General features: G+C 46.2%; 1 protein-coding gene and 1 non-coding gene across 2 annotated transcripts; one reads left to right on the top strand and one right to left on the bottom strand.

Moving 5' to 3' along the window:
- Positions 1–1,345: 1,345 nt before the first annotated feature.
- On the bottom strand, positions 1,346–1,449 carry LOC115944762 (U6 spliceosomal RNA). The gene has a single exon (XR_004079276.1). It is a non-coding gene; the product is annotated as a U6 spliceosomal RNA (small nuclear RNA).
- A 14,081-nt stretch (positions 1,450–15,530) lies between these two features.
- LOC102734910 (insulin growth factor-like family member 3) lies at positions 15,531–17,012 on the top strand. Its single transcript, XM_006744966.2, is given in 3 exon segments — positions 15,531–15,555; positions 16,567–16,617; positions 16,717–17,012. Coding segments are annotated over 3 exon segments (372 nt in total).
- Positions 17,013–18,792: the final 1,780 nt, after the last annotated feature.

Genomic DNA, 18,792 nt, shown 5'->3' with positions numbered 1-18,792 from the left:
AGTTCCTCCCACCCACCCCATCCTACCTGACCACAGTTCACGGATCAGGTGTCCAACGATATGCGTAATACTTCAAAGTACTTATTCAGGGGACCGTTAGGATTTGTACCTCTGTAGCTGGCTCCAGTGGAATAAAACTCCTGCTGTCATGGGGCTTCATGTGCCAGTCTACTCCACAAGGGATGGGGTTTTGTCTTTGTTCTCAATGCTGCTTGGAATGAAGGAGCTGTCAAACCCCAAGCTGAAGCTCAGCCACCAGCTGGAAGAGCTCCTTTTCTTTACCACTGCTTATTGCAGGGTGGGCAGGATCTGCTTCCTGAGAGAATCCCCGAGGTCATTTGGCTGCTCCCAGGCAATTCTGCAATCTGCAGCATTGCCCAGTCCTTGATCATAAATGTAAGGGCAGAGAAATCTATTCCTTGAGGAGGGCCATCCGCTTCACTCAGTCTACCTATTCAAACGCTAATCTCTTCCAGAAACACCCTCCCAGACACACCCGGAAATAATGTTTAACCAGACTCTGGCGTTCCTGGACTCAGTCAAGTTGACATAAAAATAACCATCACACCAGCTGAAGAATCTAAGTAATGTAATTGACTTAACAGGCATAATGCAACTTACCTGGTGATGGAAAAGCGAATAACTTTACAGGGAAGAAACCTGGACATGAAACACCTAAATAGTGATTACACCTAACAGCAACATCACAAGCCCTTTGATATGACGCACAGGAGAAGACACACCATGAATTTCAGGATCTCCTCACCAAAAATTCAGAATCTCAGTCCCCACACTGAAAGCCACTCTATAAAAGAACAGGTGACTTACCTACTCTTCAAAATGTCAGTCACAGGAGACAGGAAAGTCTGAGATGCTGACAGTTTGGAGGAGACCAAGGACACGTAATAAGAAGCGCAGCATATTGGATCCTGGGACATAAAAGGGATACAAGTGGAAAACCTCATGAAATCTGAATAAGGCTTGGGGTTTATTTAACAGTATTACATCAATGTTAATTTCCCCGTTCCAATCATTGTACTCCGGTTATGCAAGAGGATCATATTAGGGGAGGTGGAGTGAAGGGTATATGGAAACTCTGTCTTTGAAACTCTAAGTTTATTTCAAAATTAATTTAAAAAATATGGAATGATGGGGCGCCTGGGTGGCTCAGTCGTTAAGCGTCTGCCTTCGGCTCAGGTCATGATCTCAGGGTCCTGGGATCGAGCCTCGCATCGGGCTCCCTGCTCCGCGGGAAGCCTGCTTCTCCCTCTCCCACTCCCCCTGCTTGTGTTCCCTCTCTCACAGTATCTCTCTCTGTCAAACAAATAAATAAAATCTTTTAAAAAAAAATATGGAATGCTTCATGAATGTGTGTGTCATCCTCACGTGCAGGGCCATGCTAATCTCTGTATCATTCCAATTTAATATAGGTGCTGCCGAAGCGAGCACTCAAGATTCATTTTTTTAAAAAGGCTTACACTCAAGCGATCCCCATGTTTGTGTGTGAGGTGACCAATGGGAAAAGGCTGCGGCGGAACATCAAGGTACAGTTTCTGCCTCACACTTTGCTGAGGAATGTGCAAAAGAAAGATTGCAGCCTTGAAAGCTCTGGAAGCTACTTCTGAATGCAGCCTCTGCTGCGGTCTACACTGTAATCCAGTCTACACTGCAGAGAAGAGAGAACTGACAAAAAGAAACCTTTTCTTAGTGAAAGCTTCTAGACCGCTGTGTTCTGCTTGACCCGAAGCCTGTCCCCTTACAATGTTCTCTCTCCAACCCAGGCGAATAATGTTCCTGTGCCGATATCCTTTTTAATGACCCAATCATTTTTTAGGCAGAGTTTTTTAAAAGTCTTGGTACACTTTTGTTTTGTTTTTTTTATCTAATTGTAAAGGGGAATGGTTTTTGTTTTTATAAACACTTTCAGATTAGGAACTTGTTAGTGTTGGTAGATCTTATTCAGGAATTGGACTCAGCAAACCGAAGAGCTTCTTTTGCCCCATTGGAAAATTATAGCTTTGAATTATACTTCATTTAAATATTAATGTGGCTTGGCTTGCTTTGCTTTATATTGCATTTACCCCAAGTAACTATATTTATACCTATGTATTCAGCTTTCTTTGTGTGTCTTTTTTTTTTGTTAAGATTTTATTTATTTATTTATTTATTTATTTATTTGAGAGAGAGAGAATGGGGGGTGGGGGGGAGGGAGAGGGAGAGACAGAATCTTTCAAGCAGACAACGTGTGGAGCATGGAGCCCAATGCGGGGCTCAATCTCACGACCCTGACATCATGACCTGAGCCAAAGCCAAGAAGTGGATGCTCAACCCGCTGAGCCACCCAGGGGCCCTATCCCCTCTCTGGTTGTTTTTAAAAAGAAAAGACACACAGGAACCCTAAGATCAAGACCCACAAGAGCTGGACATTTAACCCAGGCACCCCACTGAATTCCTTTTTGAACACCTAATGATCAACATGCTGATATTCTACAACCCATCACTATCAAAACACCATGATAAACTCAGGTAAATTCTCAGCTTCAAGGATTGCTTTTTTCTTTCTTTCTTTCTTTTCTTTTCTTTCTTTCTCTCTCTCTCTCTCCTTCCTTCCATCCTCCCTCCCTTTTGTCCTTCCCTTCTTTCCTTTCTTTCTTTCCTTCCTTTTTTTTTTTAAAGCTTTTATTTTTAAGAAATCTCTATACCCAATGTGGGGCTCAAACTCACAACCTTGAGATCAAGTCTCATGATCCACTGACTGAGCCAGCTGGGCACCCCTGACTCTAAGTTTCTTTTTTTTTTAAGATTTTATTTATTTATTTGACAGAGAGAGACACAGCGAGAGAGGGAACACAAGCAGGGGGAGTGGGAGAGGGAGAAGCAGGCTTCCCACCCAGCAGGGAGCCCGATGCGGGGCTCGATCCCAGGACCCTGGAATCATGACCCGAGCGGAAGGCAGACGCTTAACGACTGAGCCACCCAGGCGCCCCAGACTCTAAGTTTCTTAATTCACACAGCTGAAAAGTGGTTTTGCATGGAGTCCAAAGGCAAGACAGGCAGGGAACTGGCCTCCCATTCTCACTTCCTGAAGGCTCACAGCAACTTGTGTAGAGTCCAAAACAATTCTATGAAGCAGCAGGAATGTGTGAGATTAGCGTAATAATAAGATGCACCAAACTATGGAAATAAAATGACGCATCCATCCCCCCACCTCCAGCACCCTGGTCTAGGTACACTCCTCAAAGTACAACAGGAACTTTTTCTGGTTTTAGGCCTTGTAAACGATATACCTATTTCTTGGTTTGTCTGCAGGACTCACTTCTTCCTTCTCATTTTTATGAGTTGTAATTTGTAAATTTTTGAGGAGTAATGAATGGCATTGTTGACTATTTTTTCCTACCTTAATTTTTTTCTCTATTTTTTCACCCAAGCAAAGCAATACAACTCCCTGTGCCTTGGATAGTTTCGCTCCTAAAAGTCAGTTTGGAAAAACTCACAATTTTTATTCAGCGAGGTAATTCTTTTTTTAAGCCCTCTGTAAACGTTAGTGGGCTAGTTCTATCACTGTGACAGAGACTTACTGGCTACTTGCTGATGTTGAACTGGCCTGCTTTCCTTGCCACTTGCTCCCTGGTTTAGATAAAAATAAGCTCTGATTAATTTCTCCCCATGGGATGACATTTCTCTCTCAAGAATCTTGGCAGAACACTTGTCCTGGGAACAATCCATCATCAACTACCTTCTATTTGTGAGCAGTCTTGAATTTCTGGCTCATCACTGTTTTTTTTCTGCCTTGGATTCTGAAACATCTGCTCTGGTTTATTTGTGCTCGTGGACCAATGCACATTACAGATCAGCAGAACGCATCCCGGAGCACAGGGAGGTTAGAGTGGCATCCAGACACCAGAGGGATGAGGAATGAAGCCAGGACCTGGGGAGCCAGCATCTCTCCCTGGGGTTGTGGCCTCTCCCTGCCTCCCAGATCCACCGCTGAGCTCCCCAGCTCCTGAACAATACTCCTGGCAAACCAGGGCCAGATCTGAAAACTCCAGGTTATTTTAGTTTTTCTGGGGTTTTTTTTCCTCCATCTTTTCTTTTTCCCTTTCCTTGTTGGAACTTAATATTCTCTCTTTCTAAAAAAAGATTTTATCTATTTATTTGAGAGAGAGAGAGAAAAAAAAAAACACGAGTTGAGGGGGCAGAGGGAGAGGGAGAAGCAGACTCCCTGCTGAGCCGGGAGCTGACACGGGGCTGGATCCCTGAATGGGATCATGACCTGAGCTGAAGGCAGACACTTAACCAACTGAACCACCCAGGCACCCCTGAACTTAATATTCTCTTAATGGAAAATAATCTTAAATTTGTTGTTGTTCTTTCCCTGTAAATTTCTAGCTTCCAGACACGGGATGGATAGTAGTAATTCCAGTGGTGTCTTGGGAAATGTTGAATGAGGACCAGTATGAGGGCAATAAGATGAGTTCGAGGCCAGCCATGATAAATGAGAGCAATTTAGACACACGGAGTAGGAGATAGTTTCTAGCCTTTGCCAGAAATGACTTAAGCAGGAAAGAAAAACTTCCGCTGAGAAACTGCTCTAGGCAATTATCCTGTGTAACAGAATGTAGAAATCCTACAGAAAATACAACAAACAAAACTACAATGGTTTACAAAATCAATATACCAAAGGAAACAAAAATTAGTGCTAAATAACAGAAAGGATTAAGGAAACCTGACCTTTTAATTTGCACAATTAGGGAGATCTTCCCAGAGGTAACTTTAGTGGGGGAAACCACGGGCAACGCATTCAAGGAGCATATTCCCTCCCTAACTTCCTCTCATCTGAACCCACCAAAAAGTTCTCTAAGGCAGACATAACGCATAGGCTGTGCAAACAGAAGTACTGGAACAGGACTGAATTGTACAAACTAAAAAGGAGACCTCGTCCCTCGCTCCCCCATTTCCCGGCACAGTTATTCCCGGTTTTTTTTTTTTTTAAAAACCTTCCAATGGCTTTTTGTCATACTTTTTTTTTTTTTTAAGATTTCATTTATTTATTTGACAGAGAGAGACACAGCGAGAGCAGGAACACAAGCAGGGAGAGTGGGAGAGGGAGAAGCAGGCTTCCCGTCGAGCAGGGAGCCCGATGTGGGGCTCGATCCCAGGACCCTGGGATCATGACCTGAGCCGAAGGCAGACGCTTAACGACTGAGCCACCCAGGCGCCCCAGTTATTCCCGGTTTTATTCCTGTTTGGCTTCTAGCTCTACCAACAATATGGATTTATTTCCTCATGTACCCACTTTGAAATTATCTACTCACTTTCTCCCTCCACTTTCTGCTTTTGAAATCATTTATTTTGTTTTTAGAGGTGGTAGCCTTTACTTACTTTGTATTTGTATAGATGTGGCATTCAAATGAAATGATACTGATTTCTCTCTGTCTTTAGGTTAATCCACTAAATTCAACTCATTGAAATCCAATCTGTATTGAATTGGATGATTTGGGGTAATTTTTTAAGTTCTGAAGGTTTCCGCCAATTTGTATTTTACCAAAGTTTATCTTGTAGGTGATTTAGCCATCGGGCAATTGTTGTCTGCTCTGTTATCCACCTTGTTGTTGTGCACTGAGATGAGACCATCAGCATATTTTATTAGTTTCTAGCCCTACTTCCTAATATCCCAGTGTCATTCAAACTACTTGCATGCAGAACTCCATGTATGTTCATATAGGACTTATGATTCAAGATGGTTTTCATGGGGCGCCTGGGTGGCTCAGTCGTTAAGGGTCTGCCTTCGGCTCAGGTCATGATCCCAGGGTTCTGGGATCGAGCCCCGCATCGGGCTCCCTGCTCTGTGGTGAGTCTGCTTCTCCCTCTCTCTATGCCTGCCACTCCCCCTGCTAGTGCTCGTTCTCTCTTTTTCTGTGTGCAATAAATAAATAAAATATTTTTTTAGAAAGATTTTATTTATTTATTTGAGAGAGAGAGACAGAGATAGCAAGCGGGGAGGGGAGGGAGAAGCAGGCTCCCCGCTGAGCAGGGAACCTGATGCGGGACTCGATCCCAGCATCCTGGGATGTGCCAGTCACTCTGGCTCAATGTGCCAGTCACTCTAAGCTCAACTCGATATCACCACCACTCCCTTTTGAGTCTGGGAACTACATTTTTCCAGAATCACCTTCCAGATAGGGGGGCCCAGAGGTGAACCACAGAATGTGAAAGACTCAGAAGTAACAGGCACCGTTCTGTCCTCATGCAGGTCACCTTCTGACCCCTGCCAAAAGCAGACAGACAGAAAGCGGCAAGGGATGGTGAACTTCCACAGACATAGGCAGACGGACCCCAGCCACAGCTTCCAGGCCCGACTCGGCATCTTTATTGGAGCAAATCAAGACAGAGTGTGGTACTTGGGATGCAGGTTTCAGGCTGGCAAATGTGTTATCAAAACCCCCCAGTAAGGGGGCGCCTGGGTGGCTCAGTCAGTTAAGTATCTGCCTTTGGCTCAGGTCATGTTCCCTGGGTCCTGGGATCGAGCCTGACGTTGGGCTCCCAACTCAGTGGGGACTTTGCTTCTCCCTCTCCCTCTGCCACCTCCTCCCCCCAACTGCTTGTGATCTCTCTCTCTCAAATAAATAAATAAAATCTTAAAATAAAAAAAAAACCCTCAGTCGGAGTGGACCTCTAGAAAGATAAAGACGGAGAACGTGCACCTTTCTATCTCTTGGTATAGCTATAAAAGCAAACATATGAAGGCTCAGAAAAGTACAGAGAAGAGGCAGACCAAACAGGGACCCTGTGACCTGAGAAATGGCACAGTAGTGAGTTTGCTTGAGTTTTCCTTGTGCTTCATATATCCCAGATGTGGTGCTCGAGAAGCCAGCAAGCCAGAAAGGTCAAAGGCTGAGGCAAAAAAAAAAAAGAGAGAGAGAGAGAGAAAATAAAAGCTTGTTTTCTCCAGCCAAAGGGTCAGGAAAGGGGCAGCCTATGTAAGAACTTTCAGATGATAACTAACCTATTCACCCAGCAGCACAGTGCCAGAGTAGGTCTGTTATGCCAGAAAATGTAAAGAGTATCTAGAGTCTCACAATATCCACAATGTCCAGATTTCCAGAGAAAATCATGCATGAGGGGCGTCTGGGTGGCTCAGTCGGTTGGGCAGCCAACTCTTGGTTTTGGCTCAGGTCATGATCTCAGCGTCATGGGATCAAGCCTGAGTCAGGCTCTGCACTCAGTGGGGAGTCTGCTTGAGATTCTCTCCCTCCATCTCCCCCTGCCACTCCCCCCACTCGTGCTCTCTCTCTAAATAAATAAAATCTTTTTTAATCATGCATGATACCAAGAACCAGGAAACCTCCACCTGAATGAGAAAAGATGAATCAACAGATGACAACACTGAAGTGCCAACAGGTGATGGAATGACTTGGTAAGGATCTGTAAGTCGTAAAAATGCTTACAGACGCAATCACAAACATGCTTGACATGAACAATGAAAGAGTCTAGGAATATGAGGAATTTGAGAAACAAGACAGAGGATCATAGGGGAAGGGAGGGAAAAATGAAACAAGACGAAACCAGAGAGGGAGACAAACCATAAGAGACTCTTAATCTCAGGAAACAAACTGAGGGTTGCTGGAGTGGAGGGGGTTGGGAGGGATGGAGTGGCTGGGTGATGAACACTGGGGAGGGTATGTGCTATGGTGAGCGCTGTGAATTGTGTAAGACTGATGAATCACAGACCTGTACCCCTGAAACAAATAATACATTATATGTTAATTTAAAAAAAAGAAAAAGAAAGAGTCTCAGGAAATAAGAAAAATAGATGTAAAGAAGAACCACACCTCTGGGATCAACAACAGAATGAAGATTACGGAGGGAAGGCTCATTCAATCTGTGGACAGAACAATAGCAATTACCCAGTGTGAACAACAGTGAGAAAACAGACTGGGGGGAACAAAATGCACAGAGTCTCTGGGACCTTTGGGCCTATAACAAAAGATCTAACATTACTGTCACTGGAGTACTGGAAGGACAGGAGAAAGAGGAAAACCGACAAAGATTTTAATGAAAAAATGACTGAAGATTTCCCACACCTGGCAAAAGCCATAAACTTACAGACTCAAGAACATATCTGCCTAAAGACAGATCCTCCAGAAGGAATTCGTGTGTTAAAAATCCCCTGCCCAGGACTTTCATCAACCAGGAAAGATGGACTCTTATCACAGGAGAGGAGACAAGTTGATACCAAACCCAGACAGACATTGTCACAAACTATCATACCTCCCATCTATCCTTCTTAGGGCCCATTCAGCTTTCCTAGAAATCATTTACTCCTGGTGCACCTGGGTGGCTTAGTCGGTTGAGCATCCAACTCTTGGTTTCAGCTCAAGTCATGATCTCATGGTTGTGGGATCAAGCCCCGCGTAAGGCTCCATGCTCAGCACATAGTCTGCTTGAGATTCTCTCTCTCTACCCCTCCCTTTCTCTCTCTCTCTCTAAAATAAATAAATACATCTTTTAAAAAAAACCATTTACTCTTCCCTAACAGGCCTACCTCCCTACTCCCCTTTCCCTATTAAGATGGTATTTAATCCTGAAATCTCTGTCACCTTGGGGAGTTACCCATTTTCCCCTTGGGTATCTCCTATGTACATATGAAGTGTACATGTGAGTAAACTTTTGTTTTTCTCTCATTAATCTTTTATGAAAGGGATCTCTGCTCAGAACTCAGAAGGAAAATTATTCTCTCCTCCCCTATCACAGAATGGGTGAATAAACTTCATCCCGCTATACTCTTATGATTTGTATACTTTGCTGTATGTACATTGTGTGTTAATAAAAATCACGTATCAGGAATCAATTTTTTTCCCCAAAATGACGTTAGGGTTTTCTGCTCCTTCCAGCTCCTGTAAAAGGTCTGAAATCGGGGCGCCTGGGTGGCTCAGATGGTTAAGCGTCTGCCTTCGGCTCAGGTCATGATCCCAGCGTCCTGGGATCGAGCCCCACATCGGGCTTCCTGCTCAGCGGGGAGCTTGCTTCTCCCTCTCCCTCTGCCTCTCTCCCTGCTCATGCTCTCTCCCTCTCTCTCTCTCTCTGTATCTCTGTGTCTCAAATGAATAAATAAAAAAACCTAAAAAAAAAAAAAAAGGTCTGAAATCTTCTGTGGGGAGTAACATGGCCACCGTTCTGCCGCTGCCTCCCGCCCCTCCCCATTGACTGCATCATCCTCTCATACTCTCGATGGCAGTCCTCCCTTTGAGGTCCAACCCTTCATGAAGGTGTTGTGTGGGGTGGCAGCTCATGGATCTGGTTCTAAGCTGAATAAGGCACTGTCTCCACACCCCATTCCAGGAGCAGGTAGACTGCAAAGCTTTTCATGCAAACTATGGGTCTTTTTGATTCCTCTCTTCACTGTAATGCTTCCCCAAAAAAGAAGAGAATGAACTTGTCGCCAGCTTCGGGGGTGAAAGGTCCTCACATTCTCCCCTTAGTTTATAACATGCATCTGATCCTAATAACCGTCTCCTTATTGCTTTGTGACTTCCTATTGTGGCTGGGTAATTTCTTGAGAGAACTATTCCCTTAAATCTCTCCCCATGTTTCCAGAAAGGAGCAAGCCATTTTTGTATTTTTAGGACTCAGTATTTCTTGCAGGGCAGAAAGCAGAAGCTCTTTGGCCTTTTCTTGTCCATTGGTAAAGTCCAAGTTCTCCAAAGACTGTGCCCTAGATCCTCATTGTGGGGAGGGCGAGCTGAGTCACAAGACATATGCAGGCCAGAAGGAAATGCAGATCAGCTGGGCCGTGGGCTCACCTTAGGAAAATGTCAGAACACGAGGGGGTAGTTGCTCGATGGACTCACGGAGCTGTAGCCTGGGCACAGAGGGTCCCAGTCATGGCAAATATGTGAGTTTTTATAAAAGTTATCTCTTTTCCCATTAATTCACTCCCCATGGGAGACAGCTGTGCCTGGCGGTTCAGTATGATGTCCATCTGTCAAGCCACCAGGACCACTGGAATGATTTCTGATCTCTGCCTGCTCAACTCTACAGGTGGGAGCCTTGCAGCCCCAGAAGGCAATGATAACTGGGCCAGCGGAGGACACGAGGTGGAGAGAGGTGGCCTTTGGTTGGCTGGTGGTGAGCAGGTGGAAAAACTGAGACCTCTGTTGGTGAGGATGTGGCAAGGGGACTCTCTTCACAGATGAGAGCAGAAAGGGGTTGGCCTGCTGCCAGCCTCAGGTGTTCCTTGTTCTTGAGACAAAGACACAGTTTGGGGGTTGATTGTTTCTGACAGCAGATGGGGAGCTGAGGGGATCACAATAACACCTGTCACAGCAACACCCAACATCTACGGACCGGTTATTCTGTTTTGTTCTTGATATTCGGGCACTTATTTGGGTCACCATGCAATGGCTGCAGGATGGGGATGCTCTCGTTATTGACATGAAAGAACATCTTTATTAGGAAAACTTCCAAATGTCCACAATATTGCAGAGTCCAAGGAACCCTCCAATGCATACAGCTGGTGTCAAGTGGTAACATCACAGAGCACATCAGTATATTTTCCTGGCATGTTATAAGAAGCAGGGAGGAGGGAGGAGGCCAGGCTAGTCAGAGCAGGAGAAGCACAGGGTAGGAGATGGTCAGGGGCAATGGGCATGAGGAAACTCCCAGAAGCCTCTGGGGCAGGGGTCAGAATTTGAATTCTATTTTAAATATGATAGGAAACCATGAAAGGGTTTTTTATTGAGTTTGGGAGCATAGAAGGAGAGGAAGTTGGGGATAAGGGAGGAATTCTGAAGAGAGCTGTCGGTGTGTGAGTCCCAAAAGGGGAGGGCTGGCAGGTTGCTTCTCTGCTCACTGAAGCCTAGAGAGAGACCTTCAAGGTGCCCATGGACTTTAAGAACTTAATATGTGCTCCTAGGACATAGCATATTACTATCTGACTTGCAGCTGGAAAACTAAAAGGCAAGTTTCCGTGTAGGTACCGTATGGTGGACCAAGAGAGAGAAGGTTGCCCTGACCAGGGGCCTGCAGCCCCTAGTATTTCTGAGCAGAGATGGGAGGGTGGGGGCAACCCCTCTGGACCAGACATGGGCCCATGAACAAGAGCAGACACATGAGGTCAAGTTCTGGAAGATCAGGCAGAGGAGGGGACACTCAACAGAGACCAGCAGGCTTCCCGATGAGCAGGGAGCCCAATGCGGGGCTCGATCCCAGGACCCTGGGATCAGGACCTGAGCCAAAGGCAGATGCTTAACCGACTGAGCCACCCAGGCGCCCCCACAGAAGAGTTTGAAACAACAAATTGCTCAAACATTACCTATATGTTGGCTGCTGGCAGGGAAGTAATAAATTAATTCATGAAACTATTTCTGTAAGACGAATGGTTAACATGGATCAAGCACATAATATGTTATGAGATATTACCCAAATTTTCTTATGTGTGTTACCTTATTTTATTCTCGAAACAAAGAGTTATGTTGGGTGTTAATTCTTATTGCAAACTTATAGATAAGAAAATTGAACGAAGCACAGTGAAGTTAAGCAGCTTGCCCAGGACCACAAAGCCAGTGAGAAACAGAACCAGGATTTGAATCCAAACTAACTCTAGAGCTCACGTTCTTCAACATAATTCTAGAATGCTTCCCAGCAGGGTCAGGACGAGCATAATTTAGTAACAGAAGTAACTGAGGTCTATTGAAACAACTGCGGTTATATACCTTGTGTGCAAAATTTCAGAAGGTGCCACGGAAAACCTCTGTGATCAAGATAAGTAATACATGAGTGCAACATTTTTTTTTAAATCAAAATTAACACACACACACACAAAGATCCATGCTGAAAACCCCCACCTCCCTATATGCCGTTTGCTTTGGCCGAAAAACCCTTCTGCTCCCAGTGAAGCATTTTGAACAAAAAAAATTTCAGGATGACGATTTCAACAGATATCACATTATTGGTGGCCTGAGGCTTCCAGAGATTCCGCCCCTCCCAGGTCCTTCCAGATGGTCTGCTCCGCAGAGGGGTTGCTGCCTGAGGCTCTGGAGTAAAGGTGGGATGGTACCTAGCAAGCGGGCTGTGTTTTCCAGCTTCTTGGCAGCTTCCTGTTGTGGTCCCTGGAGGGGGCCTCAGCCCTCCACTCTGTTCCTCAACCTTTACCTTTGCTGTGGCCCAAGGGGGCCTCTTTTGGGTGATCTGGGTGGTGACCTCTACCCTGAGGAAGAACCAGAGGGCCTTGCCAGTAGTGGGATTACCCTGAGGAAACAATGCTCCCCACTGGGAGAGTGTAGCCAGGATTTTGAAATAACGCAGTCCCAAATTCAAATCCTGACACTGTTTTACGACCATGTATCATTTGGAAACCTTTATGTATCTAACTTTAATTTCCTTCTCTATAAAATGCAAGTAGTTCGGGGCGCCTGGGTGGCTCAGTCGGTTAAGCGTCTGCCTTCAGCTCAGGTCGTGATCCCGGGCTCCTGGGATCGAGCCCCGCATCCGGCTCCCTGCTCCGCAGGAAGCCTGCTTCTCCCTCTCCCACTCCCTCTGCTTGTGTTCCCTCTCTTGCTGTGTCTCTCTCTGTCAAATAAATAAATAAAATCTTTAAAAAAAAAAACAATGCAAGTAGTTCACTTAATCCTTTAACAAATGTGTCCTGAGCGGTGAGCTGGGCACTGTTCTAGGTGTTGGGTACAGCATGGTGACCAAACAATAGCCAATAAACCTCCTGAGGTTTAAGGATATTGTAACCAAGAGGTGGGGTCCTAAAGTCTTAGCATAAATCCCAGCTTTGCCACGTCATCACTGTGAGACCTTGGGCAAATTATTTAACCCCACCGAGTCTCTGTTACCTCCTCTTTAAAATTCAGGTAAAATACTACCCTTATAACGGTTGTGAGCATCCAATGAAGTAATGCATGTAAAATGCTCAGGGCAGGGCCAGGAGTGTGGTCAAACATCATAACTGATTATTACTCCTTCCCATGGCCTACATAGCTCCATGGTCCTCCTGCCTACCCCTACCCCACCCTTCACTCCATCCCAGAGTAGCCAAACCAGACTTTGGGACATCGTTCTTGCTGTTCTGTTCCCTCTGCCCGGAACTCGCTTTCCACAGCTGGCTTCTTCAGATCTCTCTGAAGTGACCCTCCTCTGGCTCTTCCTCTACCATGTCAGCTTCCTAGGTCTCCCCCACTGCTCCCCCACTTTCTCAACACTCATGTGATTTCTTAGCTCCTATTACAATCTCTGATTACAATCTTAGCTCCTATTACAATCTCTGATTGTTTTATCATTTGCTTGTCTGGTTTTGCTTCTTTTGTTTGTTTTTGGCATTCTTCCCCATTGGTGTGTGAACTCCATTTCAGCAGGGACTGGGGCTGGCTGGCCTGGTCACAGCCCATGTCCCCACCACACGCCCTGGAGCCTCACTGAGTGTCCAGCCCATGGGTAACCTCTGACCCGGTGCATCACCTTTGAGTCCTATCTCCAAGTCCCCTTTACTCTATCCCCATGCCTTTGCTTATGCTGATCCCATGGCTCTTCCAGAAGTCCTCCCTAACCCTCTGGACTCCCCCATGGTACCCACCCGGGGCTGTCACTGTCCTGGGATGGGTCTGTCCCCCCCATGTACTGTGAGCCCCAGAAAGACAGGACCAAGGATGTCATGGTCCCTGCCGGGGCCCCAGCACAGGACAGGACACAGGAGGAGTGGTCAGTGGATGGGTATTAATCCAGCCAAGTTCAGGGTATTGTTGGAATACATAATGAAAAGTTACTGGCTGGGGCACCTGGGTGGCTCAGTCGTTAAGCGTCTGCCTTCAGCTCAGGTCATGATCCCAGAGTCCTTGGATCGAGCCCCACATCGGGCTCCCTGCTCGGCCGGAAGTCTGCTTCTCCCTCTCCCACTCCCCCTGCTTGTGTTCCCTCTCTCTCTATGTCAAATAAATAAAATCTTTAAAAAAAAAAAAAAAAGAAAGAAAGAAAAGTTACTGGCAAACTGAAGTGGCAGAGAAGCTGCCATTCCAGGCAGAGGGATTGGCTTGGAGAAATCCGAGAAGAAAGAGTATGGCATGAGTGGGAACCATCAGAAGGGGATAGATCAGCAGGGATCAGATGACAAAGAGCCTACAAGCCACGGTGAAGGGTCTGAATGCCAACCTAAGGCCCTGGGGATCCTGGATGGGTGCAAGCAGGAGAGGAACTGGTTCATATTGGTACTTCAGAAGATCCCACTACCTGCCTTGTTGGGGAGAGAGGGGAAGCACTGTTTGTCCCCAGGTGAGTGATGACTGATAAGTGATGATAATGTAAGGGCCTGGATGAGCTGGACCAGAGCAGGCCGAGAGGATAGTGACATCCCAGAATGAAGAGGATAAGGTACCTGTCTTCAGAGGAGCCAGGCCTGGTTAGACTCCTGACTATGCCCCTACCACGTGCATGACAGTGGGCACGCATCTTTACTTCCTTTTCCTCCCCTGTAAAATGAAGTTAATACAAACATGGTGACCCGAAGGGGCACCTGCACCCCAATGTTTATAGCAGCAATGTCCGCAATAGCCAAACTATGGAAAGAGCCCAGATGCCCATTGACAGAAATATGCATAAAGAAGATGTAGTATACACACACACACACACACATATACACAATGGAGTATTACTCAGCCATCAAAAAATGAAGTCTTGCCATTTACAACAACACGGATGGAACTAGAGGGTATTATGCTAAGCGAAATAAGTCAATCAGAGAAAGACATATATCATATGATTTCATTCATATGTGGAATTTCTAAGAAACAAAACAGAGGATCATTGGGGAAGGGAGGGAAAAATAAAATCAGACGAAATCAGAGAGACAAACCATGAGAAACTCTTAACTCTAGGAAACAAACTGAGGGTTGCTGGAGGGGGTGGGTAGGGGGATGAGGTAACTGGGTGATGCATATTAAGGAGGGCAAGTAATGTAATGAGCACTGGATGTTATATCCAACTGACCAATCACTGAACTCTACCTCTGAAATGAATAATACACTATATGTTAGTTAATTGCATTTAAATAAAATAAAACCAAAAAAATTTTAGAGAATTAAGTTTGGAGTGGGAACCAAGATGAGTATGGCACTGGGCATGAGCTGAGAAACTGAATCAGGGATGTGGATGGAGCTGAGCCCGGGGATGTGGAACGGGTGTTGCTATGATGAAGTCTTCATTCTCCTCAGTGCCCAGGATGCAAACTGCTGAGAAGTTCAACTGGGCTGAGGCCAAGCTGCCGCCAGGTGAAACCTGAAGTAGCCCAGGAAGCAGCAATGAGTCAGTCTGTGACACTGTTTTCAGGAGTTCACACCGAAGGGCAGACCACTCAGTCCCCTCCTAAAGAAACTATGTGCTGGTGGTTCCAATAGAATCCACTGGAGAGCTGGGGGGTGGCCTGATCGGAACAGCTCAATCAGAAACTGGTGACGAAGTCTGGGGCAGCTGTCTACGATAAAGTTCCAGACTCGATCGCCCTCCTTCGCTGTCCTAGAGCCTCTTCAGAAGCGATGACATCACGAAGCTCCATCTTAGGTAAGGAGGACCCTCAAATGCTACCATCATATCACCCCAACCCCAGCGCAGCTCCCAAACCTCAACATCATCCCGGGCTCCTCCCCCCTCCTGGGAACCTCAGAAGCATCTCTGACAAACAGCTCCCTTCTTTTTTTTTTTTTTTTAAGATTTTTATTTATTTATTTTTGAGACAGAGAGCATGAGAGGGAGGAGGGTCAGAGGGAGATGCAGACTCCCCGCCGAGCAGGGAGCCCGATGCGGGACTCGATCCCGGGACTCCAGGATCATGACCCGAGCCGAAGGCAGTCGCTCAACCAACTGAGCCACCCAGGCGCCCCAAACAGCTCCCTTCTTTAACAAACCAGAAACCTTCTCTCTGGGAGCCAAGGCTGAGGACTCAGTCTTCCCTGAATGCCCCTCCCCTGGACAGCCCCAGCTACTCAGGGCCTGGCTGAGCTAACTCCCTTGCGGATGCACCTTTAAATCACCCTAACCTGTGGCTTCTTCCATACTCACCTGCCTTCCCTGAGGACCCCACGGCCACTTTCTCCGCCCCATGCTCCACCTTGCCATATAATGATTTATAAGAAACATATATTTGGTCATTCAGATAACCAAAATATATTCCTCAGGTACATTTGGTCTTCACAGTTTGGGAAAATGACTCAGAACTGTAAAGGTGAAATGGGTGTCTTGTTATTAATGAAGGTAACTTTTGGACCCACCCAAGAATGGGTGCTGGTAGCCAGGAGGCCCAACCCTGTGAATGAAGGAGTGGAAATTTCATTCCCACCTTCCCCAGCTCCTGGGAGGGGAGAGGGGCTAGAGACTGAATCAGCCTTGTAGGACTGAGCCCATAACCTGTTAGAATCTGATTCTATCTCTGCATAGACAGCCGCAGAATGGAGTTGAATTCTCAGACACCCTGCTGGTGTCTCAGAATTGTTTGGCATTGTGTGTGCAGGAAACCCCCAGATGCTGGTATTTCGGGGAACCATAAAAGAGCCCCCCCGCTTCTTTTTCCCACAGTTCCTGTCTGCGTAACAATCTTCCTCCTCCAGTGTGCAAAAGTAGTCACAGGTAAGGACAAGGACTGGGAAGAATGGGGAGGGAGGAGGCTGCCCTCAGAAAGTGGGCATCTGGTCTTCCTTGGACCCACACCATCAGTGTCTCCGCCAGATGCCCCCATGGCCTCAGGGCTGTGACTGTGCCAGCTTGCTCCCAGGTGTGGGGACCAGATCTACAACCCCCTGGAGCAGTGCTGTGATGACGACACCATCCTGCCTCTGAATCGGACTCGCCCTTGTGGCCCCAACTGCACCTTCTGGCCCTGCTTTGAACTCTGCTGCCCTGAGTCCTTTGGCCCCCAGAAGTTCGTTGTGAAGTTGAAGGTCCTGGGTGTCAAGTCCCGGTGCTTCTCATCCCCTACCTCCAGAAACTGCCCCAGGCAAGGGCCCCTAACTGCTCATGGCTGAGGGAAGGAAGGAGGGATGAGGTACGTAGAGGGTCACAAGAGGATCCCCTGTCCTGTTGTCGTTCTTGTTTAATTTTTTTTTAAGTTTATTTAAGCAATCTCTACACCCAACGCGGGGCTCAAACTCACAACCCCGAGATTGAGAGCCACACACTCTAGCGACTGAGCCAGCCAGACCACCCCCTCCCCACAACCTGTTGTTTTACCTCTGGCCATTTCTGGAATCTTCCCACTCTTCCTTGCCTGTGTCTCATAATTTCCTAATTTTTCTTTCTCTGTGGCCAAAGGAAACTTTTCTAGACGAGCTCCTTATGAAAATGTGATGTTTTCAACATGTTAGCAAAGGCCCCAACCTACATCACTAGCTTCCCCCCAGTTTCTGCAGGGTAGGCAGGAAAACAGAGAAGCTGATCCTGTGCCGGGCCCTGGGCTGCCCATCTTGGGACACTCAGAGACTCCCCCAAGACCTTCATCTCCTTGTGCCTCAGTCCCTCATCCGTAAAACAGGGGTAATACCCATCTCCCTGAGCCACTGAGGCACTGTAAGGAAGATTCTCAGGATTTGAGTATTAAGGGGGAGCAGGATGAGATGAAAACCCTTTTCTTGAAAACTGTGCATGTGTATTTTGAAATGGAAACACATAAATTTAAAAAGAATGTACATCAACAAAGACGTGTGAAATTTAGAAAGCAGCTTCTAGATTATCTACCTGATGGCTTCATGTTGCATGAATTTATAAAATCGAAACTTCTCTTTTCATTTTCTTATTGGCTTAATCTCCTCTGAAACTGGATAAAGCAAACGTCACTTAAAATGGAGTCAGGAGGGCGCCTGGGTGGCTCAGTTGGTTAAGCGACTGCCTTCGGCTCAGGTCATGATCCTGGAGTCCCTGGATCGAGTCCCGCATCGGTCTCCCTGCTCGGCGGGGAGTCTGCTTCTCCCTCTGACCCTCCCCCCTCTCATGCTCTCTCTCTCTCAAATAAATAAATAAAAAATCTTTAAAAAAAAAAAAAAAAGAAAGAATTCTATAGCACGGGGACAGGACCCGGGGGCAGAAAGAGCTTCACTGGGGTTGCGACAGGAAACTGATGATAAACTTTCAAGTTGGAAGGCGGTTACCAACAGCACAAACGTCCAAGGTATTTTGCAAACAAGGTTTCCAGGACCCTAAGGGGGCTAACTGTTCTTAGGAAAAGGTCATTTATTACTGTTTAGTAAAAATTCAGTCATGAATTTTTCAGTGTATACAATGGGCTTGGGAGTATAACTGCCAAGAGACATCTTGGTGGGGGCGGGCAGTAAGGAAATTTAATTTTTTCTTTGCCTTTGTTTCCCACATCCACAACACACAAAAAAGTTAATTCTGCAAGGTGATGAATGCGTTCATTATCTTGATCTTGGTAATAATTCCACAAAATATATGCGTATGAAATCATCATACTGAATGAACATACACAGTACGTTTGTCAATTATCCCTCAATAAAGCTGAAAAAAAAACCATTTAAATGGGATCATTTCGATGAACAAAGCATGCCTCACGGAATATAATTATGAAGCAGCTTTGGTCTTCCCACCTCTTTCCTTTTACGTATTTTTCTGTAGTGCTAGTTTTTCCCCTGCCCCTGGATAAAAAGATCAAATCCCATGAAATTTCCTGGTCCCTTTTAGTTAATAAATATCCTCCTCTGACCCATTTAAAATGTCCAAAGGCCCCTGGGTGGCTCAGTCGGGTAAGCATCCAACTCTTGCTTTGCTTTCCGCTCAGGTCTTGATCTCAGG

This window comes from Leptonychotes weddellii, chromosome 16 (assembly GCF_054177405.1).
Source record: "Leptonychotes weddellii isolate Sample4059 chromosome 16, ASM5417740v2, whole genome shotgun sequence".
NCBI lineage: Eukaryota > Metazoa > Chordata > Mammalia > Carnivora > Phocidae > Leptonychotes > Leptonychotes weddellii.
The sequence above is the reverse complement of the archived record's forward strand: the minus strand, read 5'-3'. Positions and strand labels throughout refer to the sequence as shown.